Source organism: Oculina patagonica, chromosome 4, assembly GCF_052425735.1.
Source record: "Oculina patagonica isolate OP01 chromosome 4, crgOcupat, whole genome shotgun sequence".
Taxonomy (NCBI): Eukaryota; Metazoa; Cnidaria; class Anthozoa; order Scleractinia; family Oculinidae; genus Oculina; species Oculina patagonica.
This window is the reverse complement of record NC_135761.1, coordinates 9,239,613-9,254,225: the sequence shown is the minus strand read 5'-3', so window position 1 is coordinate 9,254,225 and position 14,613 is coordinate 9,239,613. Positions and strand designations below refer to the sequence as shown.

Here is a 14,613-nt window from a genome sequence, read left to right as displayed (position 1 = left end):
TCGATGTCCTTCAGGGAGGGCGTTTATTCGAGGTGGACCCTTATTCGATGTTGGGTGCTTAATCCAATAAATACGGTAAGTGAAATCCCACCAGAGAAAATGAGCAGTTGAACATTATTTTTTTCAAAGACCTCAAAGCATGTAGAAATTTCAATTCTCCCAACCCCGTCTCATCGGATTTATTCTCCCAGCTACGTTTTTTAAACTTTTAAAATATTGAAGTATAAAGAACAGATACAGCTGTTTTCTAACCCTCCTGGGGATTTTGAAAAGAGCCCATATCAAGGACCCTCCACCCCAAAACAAAACGAAAACCCCATTTCCACCGGCTCTCCCGACCCCCGCTCCAAGATTTGCGACAGGAACCGGAGAAGCCTGGTAACTAACAACATGGCGGCCATTTCGAATGGCAGAACGATTATTGCGCGAACTCGTCGGAAAATTTTTCAAATTTTATGCGCAAGAAACCTCACAAATACGACGCAAAGTGCTTCCCAGTACTGTATTAATTTAGTCAGGTAAAGACGTTCAATTATATGCTTACATGTAAGCTTGTGAGCTTATAGCATTTTCATGATGTTAAAATTAAGCTTAAGCTTACTTAACTTATATAACTTATATTTGAAACAGGAATCTGGATTATGAGAATTACCTCTGTGTATTGCTGCTACCTAAAAGTTCTCGAGCATCAGTGTTTGCCGTAAGAGCCTTCAATGTCGAACTGGCTCGGGTGAGTACCAGTCTCGTATATAATAATGAATCACGTGCACATGGAAAGATTAATTCCTTTGACTTTATTTCCCATAATAGAATAATACAGCATGTATATTTGTCTGTTACAATCTGCATTAGGGAGGAAGACTAAGGAAACCCTCGCGGGCTTTTACAAAGTAGTCTCCCTTATAAAAGTACGCTATCTAATTTTAGTCAGATGGTATCAGAGATTGGAATTATATAAAAAATTAACAAACCATTGCAAAATGATGTTGAGCTAAGCTATGTAGTCGATAACAAAATAAGATCTATGTCAGTATCAATTTGAAAAGAATTGCTTCATTTTCGTTTTAAAGATTTTTAAATTTATACAATATATTTTTATACAATATATTTTTATACAATATATTTTTTGTGCATACAATTTATTTCATTCTAGTAGCCTTCACACACAAACACTCTGGCCAGTCATAAATATAATAATACTAATAAAATTGTATGCATAGTAAAGATTGGGGCTATACGGAAATCATGGCAATCACATTACTAGATCTAGAGCTAGGTATGATGAGATGCTCACGCAAAAGTGGTTTAAGGAGGGTGGAGGGAGAGTACATCTCCCTCCTCCCTACTTTTTTGTGCCAATTTCTCCCTCCTCCCTATTTCTTTTAGCCAAAATTTCTCCCTCCTCCCTAGTTTTTGCCCCTATTATTTCCCCCCCCCCCTAATTTATTAAGCGCTACATGAAAATGACAAGAAAACGTCCTATTTCAAGTCCACGCCATGTCTCTTAGGAATATGAAAGGCAGCGGTACCTTTAGTTTGCAGTTAAGGCAGCGAGGTATACAGACAAGACAGGAGGTACAATTTCTGCCAATGAAAATGGTAACCGCAAGCTACCTAACAACTTAGGGTAACCGGGGTCCTTTAGCAACTTGGGGCAGAGCCTCACCGTATAAAACTTTTTTGAGTAGCCCCCCGGGTGTTCCCCAAAAAAAAAAAAAAATTTATATATACACCCCCCAACCCCCAAACATACAAACCCCACCACCACCACTAACAACCTCTCATCTACCAGGCAAGTTCTCCATCATGTTCATGAGGGGAGTGCTATGCTGGGCCCCTGTGAGGGAATATTCTGTTTTTTGGCCTAAATGGTGATCATGACTGGCTAAAGTTCAACAGAACTGACAAAAGCATATGCAACAATGCCCAAAGGTATTATGGGTAGCTGCAGTACAGCTATATACACCATGGCTTACCGGTATCAAGGTTTTCGGTGTTCCTGTGCGATGAAAGGAAAAACAAAGATCCTGATGAATATTCATAATTTCTCCTTTCATTGCGCTGAAACACCATTCAGTTACTGGTAACTATATAAGAAACACTACTTGGCGTAAAAACAGGTATATCTCCCAGTGGTGAATCTTAGGTAGAGACCCCATCATTGTGGACAAAATTTCTTAAGACTAGAAGCCGGAGGGTCAAAATGTTTTTGGATCCCCTTCTTTCCCGCCAAAATTAATGGCCTGAAAGGTGAAAAATCTTTTGGGTCCCACCATATAAGCACTCCTCGTTCTAAGACTGATTTCCTGCTGGGGAATTCTGACTGTTTCTTTTCTAAAATCAAGATTCAAGATGTTGTAAGTGAACAGACCATAGGAAGAATGAGACTACAATTCTGGAGGGACTCACTGGAAAATACTTTTCAGGTGAAATTACAGTTTTGAAACTAACAGTTTAACAGTTTCGATAATTAATCAATAGAACAAGGCTTCTCAAGGAGTAGTATAATATTTGAGTATAGCATTTATTTGAATGTTTATTTCTTATATCACATTTTAGGGGAATCCTCCTCAACAACCTGTGGCACTGGAATTAGCTGAGGTCAGCTTTTTTTATGTATTTGTTATTGTTTGTTTGTTTTTGTTGTTGTTTTGTTTCTGCAGTCTTATTCTAAATCTTCTTTTAAATACACACCAACTGTTTGTAGTTTTGAGCTGCTTATAATTAATTAATTTTGCTGTTGTTTATTTCATCCAGGCTATCACAAAGCATAAGCTGAACAAGGGCTGGTTTACGAGACTTATAGATGCAAGAGTAAGTTTCTGTTCCATCAAAAGACCAGTGGCACTTTTCTTAGGGCGTGTCTGCATTCCAGGACAATGTACTGTAAATTTGTCGTGTTTGTTCCAATTATTAAGTGTTGAAGAGTTTCATGTCTTTTGAACAGGAGAGAAGCCTTGACAACAGACCACATGAAACAACAAACGCTTTGGAGGAACATGGTGAAAACACAGTGTCGTCAGTGTTTTATCTAATCCTAGAATGTCTTGGTAAATCTTTATGTTAGTTATTTTTACATGTATACAGTCAACTCTCTCTTAACGGACACCTCTTTAAACGGACACCTCCATAAGGACACCTGGTGATGGTCCCCCGTTTTCAGTCATTTTACTTAACTAAACTCCCTATCGACACCTCTCTAAGACGGACAACGGACACTTTGAAATCATTAACGGACACTTTAGAGATGTTTATTTATCATGTTTTATCATGAAAATATCCCAACTCGCAGTTAGTCAGTGCCCTAAGGATACGTGTATACCAAGCTTACTAACCACAAACAATGACGCTTTAACGGATTACTTCTTTGCTTATACGTATATGGACACTAAAGAGGTCTTCTCTACTTGCAGTATTACAGTTTGTAGAAGCTTTCAATTTTTGCTTTAAAAAGCAAAACGGTCAATTTATTATTTTAGTCTTTTGCAGTTAGCAAAGGTTTGTTGCATTGTGCAAAATTTAACTTTATTATCTCAGAATTACTGGTGTCATGTTACCTCGACTCTCTACAGAGCGGACACCTCTCTAAGACGGACAGCTACGGCCGGTCCCGAGGTGTCCGTCTTAGAGAGAGTTGACTGTATGTTATTTCATATTTAAGTCGACTGCTTGCAATCAATTTTTTGCATCCAGGTTCAGTTACTTTGAAAAGAAAAATAAGTTTACCAAAAACCTTTCCCAATAAATGAACCACAGTTGTACCAGCAATGTAAACAGTAGTTTGGTAACCCAGTGGTCACATATTGCCATTTTGTCCCTCAAGGTGTGAAAGACGTACAAGCAGACCATGCCGCAAGTCATCTCGGGAAAGCTATAGGTGTTGTAACATTACTGAGGTCCACACCCTTCCACGGCAGTAAAGGAAAGGTCTACATACCCAATAATGTCATGATCAAGGTAAATAATTACTTTTAAAACAATGCTAAACACTTTTTTTAAGTTGTCCACCAATTACCAAGTGCTGTCAATGAGCTTGAATCCAGACTGGTTGATCCAGAGTCCAGAGTGCTAACCATAAGGCCACTACATCACACACACACAATTTGCTCATTAAACATTACATGGTTCATAAAACATTGTACATGGTATGACTCCTGATTATCTGAAGATCAAGATTCGTATATCGTGACGATGTTAGTGCTTATCGTTTAAGGAATACCGAAAACAAATTAGTTCTTCCACAACGTAACCTCGAACTCAAGAAAAGTTTTTCGTACAGCGGAGCTCAGTTGTGGAACAACTTACCTATAGACCTAAGACAAGCATCTTCACTGGCCGATTTCAAATCTAAATTAAGTCGGCACAGTTTAAAGTAATATCTAAATTTTTTAAGTAAATTTTAGACACGGCCTCCATGAAAAGCAGACTTTTTTTTTTTTTTTTTTTGTTATTTGAATTTGTTGTTATTAAATTTTTGTAGTTAGTTAGATAGGTAGATAGTCCAGTAACTTAATTGACTGATGGAAAAAATTGGTATAAATAAAGTTATCTTATCTTATCTTACACATTGTGAGAATGGTCTGGACTTTAATGGGTGGGTGGGTGTGGGGTATATTTATCTAACCCTAATTAATAATACGTAAGTAAAATCTCTATTTACCAAGGGTAGCAGTTAATAGATCTACAGATCTAACAAACCTGTGGCACTCCTATTTAACGGCAGCCAGTGCTGTGACCCCTAGTTTACAGATCATTTAATTTAGGTACACAGTAAACTCGTGTTATTCTTGTTCATAGCCTTTTAGGATCTGAAATATAATTTTTATCCTTTTGCTTAGCATGGTGTATCTCACGAGGATATTATCCGAGGAAGAACAACACAGCCAGTGAAGGATGTCACTTATGATCTGGCCAGCTTAGCCCACTCTCATCTCTCAATGGTATGTATTTCAGGTTCACTAATGATACATACAGTAGAATGAAAATATAATTGCAGGTGTAAAGAACAGCTTGTTTCTTGGGGTCTCCTTGTTATATGGATTCATCATGTAGATAGTAAATGTGTGATAACGGAAGTCAAATAATATCCCTGAAATTTGTTTCAAAAATAGTCAGATTCAAAGTTACCCGACTAAAGATGACTAATCAAATTTTAAGGTCAGATGTTCTTGAATGCATGGAGTTGCACTTAAAAAACGTTTTCAGTGTATTTGTCTGTAAATTTGTTTATGGGGAACTTTACATGTCAGGCCGTATTTTTTTTGTTTTTTTTTTTTTTTTTTTTTTTTTTTTTTTTTTTTTTTTTTTTTTTTTTTTTTTTTTTTTTTTTCCTTTTTTTTTTTTATTATTATTATTATTATTATTATTATTATTATTATTATTATTATTATTATTTAGTGGGACACACTGTAATTTGAATTTATGTTGGTAACAGGCACAGTCATTGATGTCAAAAGCCCCAAAAGCCGCATCTAGAGCATTTTTGCCAATGGTAAGATAATCTAGACTAGTTTAAAAATATTAATAATATTAGGGTGGTCACTTTAGGCTATGGAAACTTATAACTAGTAATGCTCCACATACATATGGCGACTACCCGAGGGTCCATTTTGATGAACAAGCAATTTGTTATTTTTTTAACTACAACTTCAGGGGCCAATGAAATTGAATTGATGGAGTGTCTAGTAATAGAAAAAAAAAAGAATTATGTTCATTAATGTCAAAATTATGCCACAGTAAAAAATCCTTTTCCCAATAAATCATGTTATCATACTCTTGAACTAATCCAATAACTTCTTTATTAATTTGTAGGTTTCATGCGAGGCATATCTGACAAAGATCCAGAGAGCAGACTTCAATATCTTTGACCCCACTCTGAGAGAAAGGAATCACGTGTTACCATTTCTTTTGTTAAAACATGCATGGACAGGGTTGTAACACAACAAGAAATAAAAAACAGTAAATGATAATATTGAAATGTTAACAAAGACACATCAGATGCAGGGAAAGCTGCAGAAGATTGGAGGATGATGGCTGTAGAAGGTCGAATCACTGTTCACTACATACTACTCAGACTCAGTATGTAGAAGAAAGAAATTATTCACAGGGGATCAAAAATTGAGACTAGAAGGTTTTCAAGCAACCCCTTGGAACACGAAAAAATATTATCACTGCTGTACTGCTGAAACTATTGTGGGTTTTATGGAAAGGAGAAGTACTGGTAACTGGATATAAATGGAGGGATATGTTGTGGTTCAAATTTATCTTTGGTTGAATTTTTTAAACCAGTTTGATTTTCATATTTTATTGTCTCATATTCATTAACATTATCTGAAACAATGGGAAATAAAAATCAAACTGGTTTGAAAAATTTTAAACCAAAGATAAATTTGAACCACAACAGATATACTACCGCAAGACATCAACTACAGGAATCATGATAATCACTATATAAAGAAATTACTATGAAATAATATTCAACAAACATCATCAAGTGTAAACATTCAATTTTTATTATCAGTTCTCTTCACCTCTACTTTCAACGGATATTTTTTTTATCTACCAAAATAAAATTATTGCCTTATTCTCCATGAGGAGATATGGACTATTGACCAGCAATTATTTGTAGCAATATGGCATCCTAGAAAAATTCTTCTAATGTCACTAAAATTTGTATTAATGATATTTTTCCAATCTCTGATTAGTTTCAAGTCATTAACTGTGCAATTTTACACAGTATTGTTCACAAAACTATACAAAGCATGTCTAGTACTATATGAAGTTAGCTAGTCAGGCATTTGCAATTTATAAACATTTACTATTTTTGTTAAGAAAATAATTTCTGTGAGTCTATTTTTCCATTGAGTTACATGTAACTCCATCTACAACTGATCCAGCACTCTGAATAAAATTTTAAAACTGCATTTTATATATTTACTTCAATCTATCATTCTAAAGGTAAAAAAGCTCTTTGTTGCTTTCAAAATTATCAACAAATAGCTCCCTTGAATCTGATACATTAATTTTCTCTTTTGCTGTAAGATTGTCCTATTAAAATGTGCCAAAGAAAGCCTGATAGAGCAAATTTAACATTGTTCAATGTAGCCAACACAATAGTATATTGTGTAGTTCCAGAAAATATCCATACTGACCCCAGAAGGTCATTGGAAATTCCAAGGGGGTGGGGGTCTCAAATGCCAAAATTTTTAGAGTTAAGTATGAAGCTAAACTGGAATTTCAGACGGGTGGGAAGGTTCAAACCAATGGGTATGGCTATGTATGGATATTTTCAGGAGCAACACATTTTTCACACACACTGACTTGTAAAATCACAATTTTAGACACAGCAACAGGAATATGCAATTTCCCTGCCTTTTTAAGTTGTTTTTTTTTCTTTTTGGTACCTGACAATGTAAAAATTTAAAAAAATTCTTCACCTCAGTGGCAGTAAGTGCAGTACAGTATTACCCTGCTGATCAGTAAATAAGCTCTTCTTTGACAAGTATTATTATCAAATGTTAAAATAAATTAGTGCACCTTTAAATGGGAGTATCCAAAATGGCCTTTATAAAACGAATTTTTTTTTTTTGGGGGGGGGGGGGGCCAAAAAACATCCCCCCCCCCCCCCCAGAGAAAAAGATTGACCGACTGTTCCTAGGGCTACCATTAAATTTTTAAGCAGCTGTTACATTTAAGTTATCACCTGATCATTTTACTCTGTATGCAAGTGTAACGTGACACTGATCAACATCACCCATAAGATCAAGTGAACTTAGCCGTAACAGGTGTTACGGTTACCGCTCTTAATGACAAGCCTGGTTCCTAATTGCCTTTAAAGGTTGTCAGCATCAACAAGTCATGTGTAGTTGTGCATATTTCACAGTCCATTCTCTAGCAATTCTGTCAAATTCTTCTCTGTCGTTCTCACATAACCGAGCAATTTCAGGCTCCATAGATATGTGACAATAAGGATCAGTCAACAGTGACTGGATACTGACCAACACCTTTGGAATTGTTAGCGCCAGACTCCAGTTGTGCGCCAGCATGTCCATACCGATATCACCATGGTAACTGACATTGGGATGGAATATTCTTGTGATGAATTTCGGGATGGGCGGCCTCATGGGATAACTTTTGGGGATTTCCAAGTGAAGAAAAAACAGGCCTCCTTCGTAAGGGCATTCAGGGGGACCCTTTATTGACGCTTGCCAGTAGGATAAGCTATTGTCTAATGGACATGCACGAATGCCCTCAGGGGGGTCCATGAGCAGTCCTTTCAGTTCACTTTTTAATCTTTTGTTCCTCCATGAGTTAACAAGGTTGTCTTCAGGAGCATGCTGCAAAGAAAGTTAATATTAACAGAGGCTTATCACCCTGATAATCAGTAAATTGGTATTAAATTGCCATTACTTTAAAAAGGGTTGCACTTAATAGTCTTGCAACTAACAAACCTGTGGCCCTCGGATTCCCAATCGAATTGGAATTGAGAAGTGTTGGTTTTTGGGTTTTTTGGAGGGAGGAAAACCCGAGAACCAGGAGAAAAACCGTCGGAGCAAGAACAAGAACCAACAACAAAACTCAACCCACATATGACGCCGGGTGCAGGAATTGAACCAGGGCCACACTGGTGGGAGGCAAACCCGAAGCGCTCTCACCACTGCGCCATCACTGCTCCCCAGTAATAAGGGAGGTCAATAAAAAAAGATTCCTGTGAACTGGTTAGTTCACCACCACTATTTCTTTTTAAAACGTCACACATGTCTTTCTGCCATCTTGCAAATGGGGCAAACAAGGGGGGAGGGGAGGGAGGGTTCTTATGTCAGATACATTCAAGCTTTTCAGATCCAAGATCTGTGACAAACAGTTGTATCAATTGAATAATAAAGAGAGCAAGCATTTCCAAATGATTTCCTTTTATTAATATTAATGTGGAGTGTTAACAAGCCCCCCCCCCCCCCCCCCCAAAAAGCAGTTGAGTGTGTTTTCACAGGATCACTGTACTGTGTCAGGATGAGTAAACATGTGTGCTCTCTGTTTGTTAACATATAATAATTTTTATTACACGTACTGCCAAAGTTTACAAGTGCACTTACTTGAACACATCCTTGTTCAAAACATCTTCTGCAAGCGACACCTTCTAACCTGGCATATTGTTAAAGCAGAATGAACATGTCAACAAAGTGATACTAAGTTTGTTGTCTGCAAGTTGATTGTACCTACTATGCCTTTCATTAACACACAAACTCTGCTCAAGTCAACATTTATGTTTTCGCTGCCATCAATCATCTATTAGCGGAACTTTCAGGAAACAGAAGTTTGCTTCAACTGGCTCAAAAGGTCATGTCTGTCTGTTTTGATTGGTAGAGTTCAATTCCTTTTGTTTGTTTCTGCTTTTTAAAAGTTCATTGGCTGTCACCATAATTATGATTGATAGCAGCAAAAACGCATTTGTTAGTTGGGTTTTGAACTTAAAAAATAAATATTAAAATATTAAATAAATAGGGATTTACAGCGGCACTTCCACAGTGTGGTTCTTCAACCACTGTTTCCAGATCGAATTGGAATTTAGAAGTGTTCGTTTTTGTGGAGAGACTAAAACCGGAGAACCCAGAGAAAAAGCCTCAGAGCAAGAATGAGAACCAACAACGTCAACCAACATATCATGCCAGGTCGGGGAATCGAAGCCAGGCCACATTGGTGGGAGGGGAGCACTCTCACTGCTGCCCCATCCCTGCTCCCCAGAGTGCACCCTTTATTGCAAGGTGCTGAAACAATATTGTTTAGAAGCAACCCAGCTCACTTACATCTTTATGTAGAGTTTCTGCCAGGATTTGATTGAATTGTCAGGTATAAACAAAGGCCATCTGGTAAGAACATGCTTCTTCCACTCATCAGTTTCGCCTGCTAGTTCATGCCACCACTGACACACTTGCCCAACCATACACAGTGAAATATCATCCAAGAAGGAAAATATCATCAGGAGTACTGGAAAAAAAAATAACTCAATTTACGAGACTGTACATCCCAGGGGATGGGAAGGACTCAGGTATATTAGTGACAAAAAGGTGTTAATAAAGCCAAACTGCTAGACCCCAAAAAGTCCTATTAGGCTAAAACAATATCAAAAAAGTCCAATGGCCCACAACACAATCCCTAAAAGGTCTGGCGTTTGACCTTTCACTTTAACATGGCAACAGTTTTACACTTAGGGTGAGTTTCTTTGGGAAAATCCAAAATTGGATCATTGATCTCAGATCACACGGATACTTTGCTCCCAAAGAAACGAAGAATCCGAAAATGGATTTTTTTCCATGACAACCCGGTAAACACATTTCGCACAGAACATAAAATATCAGCACAAATTTATTTTTCGTCGAATGTATCCTAGATAAAATAATTTCAGCATACAAAATCTTTTACAAAAATCACACATCGAAATAGTTCTTCTTTAGCCTCAAGCACAGTGTGGCGAGAAAGCATCAGAGAGCGAAGAATGTTTGCGAAAATATCAATGCAAACTTCACTCGTGACAATTTCAAAAGGATACAACTTCCGTAGGCACACGCCGTCTGTTCTAGAAAACCTGTATCCAGTTTAAAATGACACTTCATACCTATCAAGCAACCGTTTCCTTTTATCGTGAAATATTTTTGTATTTGATCGAAATAACCGCCTGAAAACTTACCATATGACAATGTTTACAAAGAGCGAACCTGTATTTTCACAGCAAAGACCGCTGGGCCAAGGTACTTTTTTCGAATCCTTTCCCAAAGAAACGCACGGATCATGAATCCTAAAAATCCGGATTCAGATATGATGATGTATCCACTCCGAGTGTGGATTCTTCAGATCATTGATCCAAGATTAATCCATTTTCGGATAGAGGTAAAGAAACGCAAAATCCGTTTTTGGATCAAGAATCCGGATTTGAATTTTCCCAAAGAAACGCACCCTTAGATAACCCTCTGTTGAGTTATTTACCAGTAATCTTGCATGTTTTAGGAGCCAAATGACAAGCACTGACTGGGATGTTTTACTTTTGCGAGGCAAACAGTTTTTAGTTAAAACAATTGCTTGTGAAGGGATGCAAATACTAGAATAGGCTAAACACAAGACCTCTAGCTGCAAGACACACATCTGCCTTCCACATATGTGTATTTTCACACCTATTATGGCTGATTTTGGGAAATTTTTTTGGATATTTGAAGTGATTTTGTGGTTGAGTTGATGGAGCTTTATTGGTTTGCCACTTTGCAGAATCTACACACCATAGCACAAAATTGACAATCTTCCTGAATTTGTATTTTTTAGGTTGACATCTCTGCAGATTCCAAATGTGCACTGATCCACTCAACCCCAACCCCAAATCATTGTACCCCTTTTTGACTTCATACCTGTCAAGGCCCCAAAGGCATTAAGGGGTCCATGGCTTTGGACCCAAACATATTGGGGTTACCCTGTTTTCATCTCTCCCATATGACAGGGTCGTAACCAGGTATATTTTTTCATTGCTGATCCCAAATTTTAGCTCTAAATTTTGATTCCTGATCCCCAAAATGTGGCAACATTTGATCCCTGATTCCATTCTGATCCCATCTGATTGGCCGATCCGGATCCCATGACTTGTAACCCGGGATCCCGGGTCCATGATCCCGATCCCGAGGCTGTGATCCCGATCCCAAGGCTGTGATCCCTGATCCCATATACCTGGTTACAACCCTGATATGAAAAAACAAAAGGCTCTATGGGGAAAAAGTTATCCAGCAGACCGGGCAACCTGTATTTGGGGGGTTACCCCTCTCATCACGTAAATGTGATCAAGATAAAATGAGAGATTGTGTGGACAGGTAGGTTACCCAACCTAGGTGGGTTACCTTCCCTATCTGGGGTTCCCCACCTCCATGTAAACAGGCCCTTAATTGGTCAACAGCCTCGTACTGTACAACAGATGCCTGACCAATATATGCTACAGCAGACAATAAATTACCGCACTCATTACCGGTATATGCATAACTATGAGAACAACATACAATAATGCAGACCAACAATAGTCAGTCGGCATTATTGATATTTTGACACATAAGCTTCTTGTAAATAGAAACTCACTTTCTGGTGGTAATGTCTCAAACAAATCTTCTTCAACGAAACTCAGCTCATTTGCAAGCCGTTTAGCTATGCTGTTCGGTGCTCGGACCCGTTCATAAAGAGATAAATATGGAAGTTTGTATCTTGACGTCGACGTAGGGTCAAACGTATCAAGCTCGTTGTTTTCCGAAGCTGCAGTTTCGCTCTCACTTTCGCAGCCGCTGTCTTCCGATTCTCGGACAACTCCACTGCAAACAGAGCTTTCTTTGCTTTCGGACGCTGCAGATTCAGACGATGTGGTTTCCCCAGTCGTTGCAAAATGCATATTTTCCGTTTCTCTTTCGCAAACAAGCAAAGCGTTCGGGTATAAAAAGTCGTGGCATATCGCACAGTATGGCCCAAATTCTGGACTATCATGCTCAAGTCCACACATTAAACACCCCTCAAGCAAGAGTTCGAAGTTAAAAACCTTTTTACAAGCTCCTTCACTCGTGTCAGAAGATTCATGCTGTTCTGCAGACGCAGACGAAGCTTGCTCAAACAGCTCACGCAGGCCACTTTCACTTTCTTCGTCCGCCATATTGTTTTGATTGAAACGGAAGTGGAGGAAAAAGTGGAGGAGAAATGGGAACTACAGATTAAAATTTAATTTACGCATGCTATATATTCTGGGTACGAGGATGGCCTGCCTTGCAGACGAACTAAACCCCAAGTTTTCAAGTTTTCCCCCTATTTTTTCATTTTGAGAAAAATTGCCAAAATAAAGAAACATTTTTGAGGAGGGTATAAAATAGACTTGGTCAGTACAACGCAACCTGAAATGTTAGCCATCTCCCCCACTCAGCCTACCTACCTACCCCCTAACTGACGTGAATTTGCAAGGACTACCGTGACAAAATAGAAGTACCGGATCCTCTCACTGTAGAGGATCTAATCAGCTATAACTAAATAACGAATAAAGAAAAAATTGCAAGGCCGATTGAACGGTTTGGGACTGTATTGAAATTCCAATATTTCGGAAGGCACGGCCTTCCTTCTTCAGGGTCTTGGTAAAAAAGACCCTGAAGAACGAAGGCCGTGCCTTCCGAAATATTGAAATTTCAATACAGTCCCAAACCGTTCAAATCGGCCTTGCAATTTTTTCTTTATTCGCTACCCCCTAACGTCCCCGCCCCCCAGCCACTGGGCGAATCTCGCTCACTACGCGCAGGAGCCAGGCTTAGGGCGGGAGACGGCTGAGTACAACAAAATGCAAACAGAAAATGGTCCCAATCAGATTTCACTCTTATTTATTTTCACATTTATAATTTCTTTTTTTGTGTGAGTGTCCGCAGCAACGCTAAATACCCCAGACACGTTTACTGAATTCCATTCGCATACAGAGTTGGACTCTTTTCTCTAAGAGGGGCCCGAGGGGCAAAATGGGAACTGGGGTATTTGGGCAAATTTTCACTGGGAAAATGGGATTTCGTTTACTGGGACTGAGAACCACAAACAAACAAAAATAGAACCTAGTGACTGATCAAGCAGGCACATTATTTTGGTTTTAGTAGCACAAAACAACTAGGAGAATTTCTAACTTCTCCTGGTTGGAATCCGAGTCGACCACTGAGTTTAAAGCCCTGGTACCATTAATAGTCTTATACTCTTTGAGTGGAGAACAGCAATGTTAGAAAAGAGTTAAATGCACTAACCCGTTTGAGGATACTGTGTTTATTTCCAATGAAGCTGCATGGGATCTTTCTACCTTAAATTTCATCTCTAAACCCAAGATGGCTGAGCTGGTGACCTTATAGTTAGGTTCAGAATCAATTGGTCTAGGTTTGAGCACTACCCCCAGGGGGTGCTCCCTATCGTGAACATATGGGGAGGCTCTGCTTGCCCTGCAAACAGGCTCCCAAGTCCCAAGTGGGGCAGGAAGAAAAGAAATTGGCAAGCAAAACGAGGCAAGAAGGGCGAGCTGAGCCAATTTCTTCTTCCGTCCTGCCCCAACTTGGGAGTCTGTTCGCAGGCTAGGCTCAGCCCAAAGGGGTACCTTTTTCAGGCTGAAGTTACCGGCATGCAACTGAGGGTGGGGATTTCATGAGTTGAAGTATAGAAAAGGGTGGAGAGTAATATCATTAAGGAAGGGCCGATCAAAAATTTTGAAGAGATGCATCTAACAATTTTTAGAATAGATGTATTTTACAACTAAATGCTGATCGCCAGTTTATACCAGTGATCTAATGATCACCGATTGGCCCTTCAGGATAAATAGAGTTTTTTATTTTATTTATTTTTTATGATTCATCTGAATGTTTGATGGGGTTACTCTGACTAGTAAATTTTTAGTAAAAGGATGCAGTATTTCTACTGTAGGTATGAGGAGGGGGTACCATTTTCCATGGAAGGTTTATTCCTCGTGAACTTTAAAAATCAATAAAATCAAGTCACACAATATCAGTAGCAAAACAAAAAAACCACCAAAGTTGTTTGCTTAATATGCTTTTCTTTACTTTCAAATACTTTTCACACCACTAACAAGTGTTT

General features: G+C 38.5%; 2 protein-coding genes across 2 annotated transcripts; one reads left to right on the top strand and one right to left on the bottom strand.

Moving 5' to 3' along the window:
• The first annotated feature begins 330 nt into the window (after positions 1-330).
• On the top strand, positions 331-6,246 carry LOC144649395 (NADH dehydrogenase (ubiquinone) complex I, assembly factor 6-like). The gene is made up of 10 exons (XM_078508881.1): positions 331-518; positions 631-730; positions 2,346-2,426; positions 2,560-2,601; positions 2,758-2,814; positions 2,948-3,050; positions 3,824-3,957; positions 4,839-4,940; positions 5,435-5,491; positions 5,812-6,246. The coding sequence occupies exons 1-10, from the start codon at positions 391-393 to the stop codon at positions 5,935-5,937; spliced, it is 930 nt and encodes a 309-aa protein (XP_078365007.1). The 5' UTR covers positions 331-390; the 3' UTR covers positions 5,938-6,246.
• A 1,406-nt stretch (positions 6,247-7,652) lies between these two features.
• On the bottom strand, positions 7,653-12,681 carry LOC144652203 (uncharacterized). The gene is made up of 4 exons (XM_078512217.1): positions 12,106-12,681; positions 9,804-9,984; positions 9,093-9,141; positions 7,653-8,336 (listed from the first exon to the last, which is right to left on the bottom strand). The coding sequence occupies exons 1-4, from the start codon at positions 12,662-12,664 to the stop codon at positions 7,848-7,850; spliced, it is 1,278 nt and encodes a 425-aa protein (XP_078368343.1). The 5' UTR covers positions 12,665-12,681; the 3' UTR covers positions 7,653-7,847.
• Positions 12,682-14,613: the final 1,932 nt, after the last annotated feature.

Bases quoted from the DNA above. Each gene is read 5' to 3' on its own strand.
- LOC144649395 (XM_078508881.1), top strand. From the start codon at position 391: ATGGCGGCCATTTCGAATGGCAGAACGATTATTGCGCGAACTCGTCGG. The intron at 731-2,345 runs GTGAGTACCAGT...TCTAAAATCAAG, and splicing joins TCAATGTCGAACTGGCTCGG to ATTCAAGATGTTGTAAGTGA. The intron at 4,941-5,434 runs GTATGTATTTCA...TGTTGGTAACAG, and splicing joins CCCACTCTCATCTCTCAATG to GCACAGTCATTGATGTCAAA.
- LOC144652203 (XM_078512217.1), bottom strand. From the start codon at position 12,664: ATGGCGGACGAAGAAAGTGAAAGTGGCCTGCGTGAGCTGTTTGAGCAA. The intron at 9,985-12,105 runs GTGAGTTTCTAT...TTTTTTTTCCAG, and splicing joins TGAGACATTACCACCAGAAA to TACTCCTGATGATATTTTCC. The intron at 8,337-9,092 runs GTAAGTGCACTT...CTTTCTTTGCAG, and splicing joins TTGAACAAGGATGTGTTCAA to CATGCTCCTGAAGACAACCT.